Raw genomic sequence first — 5,313 nt, 5'->3', positions numbered from 1 at the left:
TCTCCAGCCTGTCCAGATCTCGCTGGATGATGAGTAACTCTTAAGATGGTTGTATCAAATACTTCTAGAGGTTGAAGCAAAAAGGAGAGAAAAATCCTGAGATGAGTAACAGATGATTTGATGGAAGACCATTTTTGAGAAATGCTGTGAAACAGTAGTTTATGTCTCTTGTGGAAAAGGACATTTTTAACAATTCAATTTTAGCAATATAAATTAGAAGGAAAATTATCTCTGTTGGTTCTTGCATAAGAAGGTGAAATCTTAGATACTTGATTTCATTGGTTCTTATTGATAGCACTAAAAAAATGACCTATTTCTAATGGGTATATGCCTGTTTTTGCCAATAATAGACTTTTATTGTTCCCTGGGCTTAAACTATGGTAAAAACTTCTGTGTTTCTTCTAGAACTTGCACTTGCGTCTCTGTTCAGCTTGAACGCCTTGCTTGATTTCTGGAGGTACTTCAAATACACCGTGGCACCGATGAGCTTGGTCATGAGTCCCAGCCAGCAGACCCTGCTGGGCTTGCAGAATGCAGGTAGGTGTAATAAATATGTCACAGTATTTTTACATTTTTACATTACATTACAACAGTATTATTACTGTTTTCTGTTTTGAGTTGGTATCTTTCCCAAGTGCAGGATTCTTTAATGAACTGAGTTCTGAATTTACTCATCTGACACGAGCGGTGAACTGAATTACCTGCTGTGTATTAAAATTCATAACATCAGGTGGTATTTTGATGAGTGTTTGGGGAGAAGTGCGGGAAAAACACACAGGGTGAAAAAGGACAGGATGACAGTGGCTGCTGAAGGACATGATGAGGCTAGAGAAGGAATTTGTAAGCTATACATGGGACTAGGAGCAAGGCAGAGAGTCCAGATTTATATTTAATTTTGATATTCTTCTGATATCATGCTGGGTAACGAGAACCAAATTAGAGGGACTGACAGACCTTGGTGTGAAGTCTGAAAATGACAGTGCAGACAGCAGGTGCTCAAAAAGCTTTTGAAGATCAAAGCCAAGTTTTAAAATGCAGCCGAATCTGACAAGGTAAATAACCCAAAAGCAAAATGGTAGCACAGTAGTACTGCACTCTCCTAGTGTGCCCCTCGAAAACAGGAGGCAGGCAGAAGTAATGCTGTGTCACCAGAGTTCAAGGATCTCCTCTGTTTATTTGCACAGATAAATTAAGACATTCAAAGATGCATGCAGTACTCAGGTAGAGTAGTTGATTAAATAGGTTGGAGAAAGGCCCCTGGGTGTCTGGTAACGTTTAACTGAAGCCTGAAGCTGTAAGATTTGTACTGAGCTGTGGTCATGTATAAAACTACCTTAAGATAGCACTGTGTGTGCATTTTGTTGCGTGTTTAAATTGGGGAGGAGAATCTGGGGCTGCTGCATCCCCAGCGCTAATTCTATTCTTTCTTATTGCAGCCGTACAGACAACTCCACCACGTGAGCTGACAGCAAAGAAAACCCCATCTTCGACACCTTCTCCTCCCATCCAGGGTCAAAGTGTGCTGAGTTACAGCCCGTCCCGCTCCCCCAGCACCAGTCCAAAGTTTACTACAGGTTGTGTCACAGGGTACAGCCCTCAGCTACAAGCTCTGTCAAGCAACAGCGCTTCATACGGCGGTGCTGTAAGCTATTCACCAACGAGCAGCTACAATAAGGTAATGACTGAGACAGCTTCCAGGGGTACGGTTTGGTCCTTGCATTGTGCCAAATGCCATCAGAGGTGAGCAGCAGGCAGCAGAGAGTTGTGTATTTGTGTGTTTGCTCCTTTTGCAAAGTAGACGTAAATTTGTGGTATCGGGATTTGTCCTTTCTCCCTCGTGTTACTTCATTTGTTTTAGAGAGGTTTGTTAGTTTAAGAACAAAACAAAATTAAGAAACTAAAATGTAAATACAAAGGTGAGGGGGGGGAAAAAAAAAGGCCAACCCAAAGCCCAAACAAGAGTCTTTTATGTTCATGTCCTTTACAAATCAAGGTGGAATTCTGTCTTCCTCATATGACGCAACTTTTTGTTTTTATTTGCCCAAGGCTTCCAACTTCAGCCCCTCTCCCAGTGGGGCCCTGTACCCCACCAGTGTTGGAGCACTGGAAAGTGGTGGGCTGAGGTCTCGTTACCGCTCTTCACCCATTCTGTACAATTCTCCTACTGGCAAAGAAGACTACATGACAGACCTCAAGGCCCTGGACACCTTCCTTCAAAATGAAGAGGAGAAACAGCACAGAGTTCAACTAGGTAAATAAACTGATAAATAAATACACAAACAGATTTTATTGGAAAAGCTTAGTAAGAAAGTTTGGGTTTTCTTCAAGAGTTCTTTTGCAGATGAGGAAAGTTGCAAAGGATTCCAGTGAAAGTTACCAGTAAATAGACCTAACTCATTTATGGTATTCACCCATGACCTTGGGAAAGGCGGCTGCTGAATTGTTTAGTCTTCTGCTGAGGAATTAGGACGTGAGGTAGGACACCATCATTTCTACACGTCGCCGTGGCTTAGCAGCTTCAGAAAGATTTCCTCCAAAGCATTTCTTTGGATGGAAATGGGTGCTGATAGGTTGTTTCTAGCATTTGTTGGCTGTGGTGGACCATGATAAGATGTTGGGTTTTATCACCTTGATGAGAGGGATATCTTGTGGAGAAGGGATTTCAGATGAAGGAGGTGAATTACCTGCAGGCAGTTTTGGTCCTGGATAAGGACAGTCAAGATAAGGGTGAAAAAAATCAGTGTTAGTGCAGACTGACTTCAGTGTGTGTATTCTTGGCAGTTCATGTTCGTGTCTCTTGTTAAAGCCTTAACACACTGACCTGTTGCCTGCACTGGTGCTTCCTGAATTACTTGGCAATAATTGCACGTGACTGTTTAATGGATGAATCGTTTCAGGAAGTTCAGACTCCAGCTCTCCTTCCAGCAGCCCAACTTTTTGGAACTACAGCCGCTCCATGACAGACTATGCACAGATGCTGAGGAAGTTCCAATATCAGCCGGCTTGCAGGTCCCAGGCTCCATCAGCACACAAGGATGAAGCTGATCTGAGCTCAAAACAGGCTGCAGAAGAGGTAAATTCGGCAGGAACGTGGTTGAGAGGAAAAAACAGGCCTCTAAAATACACAGCTTCATGCAAAACTTTGGATTTGGGCTGCATAAAAAATGTTGGAGAGAGATAAATGCTCTAGTGTTTATAACCATCTTCATACAGCTTCACTGTAAATGGACTTTGCACATTCTGAATTTTAGTTGAAAAATGATTTCTCCCGTAAAGACCAAGGCGTATGCTGGATAAAATCCATTTGTGACATAAAAAATGAGTTGAAATTGTTCTGTGTTTAACCCAGTGGAATCGCTGAAGCACTCCCCTTATGGTTGCATCTGAAAGAAGGCTGATGCGAAGAAATACAAATCCTGTAAATTCAGCTAAATTTAACCAATTTTCTTTATTTCCCACGTTAACCTAATGAAGCTTCCCATTCAAATACCTCTTAAATCGATCCTACAATTCAGGCCAGTTTTATCCTAATATAGCAGAGAGCTTAAAACCAAATTTAGCCTCATGCAAAATGATTGTGCCATCAGTAGAGAGCAGGAGTGCCTCATGTGAGGCTGCTGTAGAAAGTCGTGTGATACGGCCAGCAGATGTATAAAAATTTGAGAGGAAAATGTGATTTTAATTACATGCTGTAGTTAGTACCAGAAAATATAGACCCTAAAAACTGGTATTCTCTTAAGTTCTTATATGTTTTTAATAAACGTTTCCGTAGGTTTGGGCACGGGTGACAATGAACCGACAGCTCCTTGATCACACGGATTCCTGGACTGCCAAGTTCAGAAACGTAAGTCCTGTCTCTAAGTATTGCCTGATTTTTAAGAACAAGCACAGCCGAGTGGGAAAGCACCTCCATGTCCTCTGAATGCCTATGAGGAGGGAAAATTTGCAGTGTCTGAGGACTGGGATGGGCTGCCACAAGGAAGTAAAACCTCAGAATGCTTTAGGAGAGGGCTACTGAGGTGCATTTTTGACCTGACCTTGGTATTTTGTATTTTGAAAACTTCCCAGTTTTAAAGTTCCTCCACCTTTTGAGTCACAAACACATCACAGATATGACAAGAGTTGGCTTTCCTTGCTGTAACTCAGATTGCTAACTTGAAGTTTCTTCAGTCTCTCAAACTCCTGGGCTCAAAGCATGAAAAATTTCAACTCAAAAGGCTGATTTTTTTTTTCCTGACCGTCCTGAGCAGTGTAATAAAAAGCAAAAAGAAAAACCTTGATCTTATCAACAGGAATTGCTAGAACAGAGGAGACTTAATTACACAATTGCAATATAATTATTAAATCTAGCTTTGAATTGTCTCTTCAGGCAAAGAATCTATCAAATATGTTGTTTTGCTTCTGTGTTTTTGTTTTGGGTTTTTTTTAAGTAATAAGATTGGTAAAAAGCAAAGATTTATATGAAATCCATACGAGATTCATGAGCATCTGTTCCCAACCCTGGGGCCAGTTCGCTTCGGATCCCAAACCCTATCACGTACCAAGCCCCAACGTGGTGTTTATCAGCTCCTTCGTTTCCTAAAACAAATGTGAGAGGGAGTGGACTCATCAAAGCATAAATTATCTTTATGGATGGAGCTTCAGAATACCCCTGTCCTTATTGTTCAGAAAAACATTATCTGATACTTTTCTAGAGATTTGTTTCCCTGACTCCTTTACATTGAATTGTCTGACCTTTTAGAAGGTATTAAAAAGTCATTTCAACTCTGCCTTACTTGATATTCTAATTTAATTACTTTCCTCCTTGATGAGCTTCAGCGTTTGTGTTGTTAAGCCTCTTTGGGATTTTAACGGTGACGATTAGTAGGATGTAAGCTAAAGGTTGGGGATTTTTTTAACATTTTTCTTGCTTCTGACCTCTTGAATTTTCACCTTTTTCTCTCCTAGTGGATTAATGAGACCATTTTAGTGCCGCTTGTCCAAGAGGTTGACTCTGTGAGCACTCAGCTGAGGAGAATGGGGTGTCCAGAGCTGCAGATTGGAGGTAGGATGTGGCAGTGGCTTTGGGGTTCCCAGTGGTGGCTGATGGAGCTGGGGCGTTGGAGAGGTGTTAGATAAATTAAATATTACTTTATTAATTATTCTGTTTCCACTCTGTATCAGTGCGGTCTGTGTTCTATGTCATGCATTGTATGAAGGTGGAAAGGTTCTTCATAAGACTTCTGGAAATATTGATGAGACCACACTGATGCCCGTTTCAGATAAAATTCATAAACCTCTTTTTTTTTACCTCTTTTGTATTTTTTCTTCCCT

At 41.1% G+C, this 5,313-nt stretch overlaps 1 protein-coding gene across 1 annotated transcript in view; it reads left to right on the top strand.

Annotated features, from left to right (window-relative positions):
- Positions 1-405: 405 nt before the first annotated feature.
- The window catches only part of TMEM209 (transmembrane protein 209), a gene marked incomplete at both ends in the record, with an annotated part of 9,599 nt that continues 4,691 nt past the window's right edge, over positions 406-5,313 (top strand). Inside the window, 6 exons of the mRNA XM_010183672.1 lie at positions 406-537; positions 1,437-1,675; positions 2,047-2,251; positions 2,898-3,073; positions 3,773-3,844; positions 4,948-5,044. Coding sequence (XP_010181974.1) covers positions 406-537; positions 1,437-1,675; positions 2,047-2,251; positions 2,898-3,073; positions 3,773-3,844; positions 4,948-5,044 — 921 coding nt within the window. The remainder of the gene's footprint in view (positions 538-1,436; positions 1,676-2,046; positions 2,252-2,897; positions 3,074-3,772; positions 3,845-4,947; positions 5,045-5,313) is intronic.

The sequence above is a fragment of the Mesitornis unicolor genome, unplaced genomic scaffold, assembly GCF_000695765.1.
Source record: "Mesitornis unicolor isolate BGI_N332 unplaced genomic scaffold, ASM69576v1 scaffold10994, whole genome shotgun sequence".
Taxonomy (NCBI): Eukaryota; Metazoa; Chordata; class Aves; order Mesitornithiformes; family Mesitornithidae; genus Mesitornis; species Mesitornis unicolor.
Note: the sequence above shows the minus strand (reverse complement) of the source record. Positions and strands in the feature narration are given on the sequence as shown.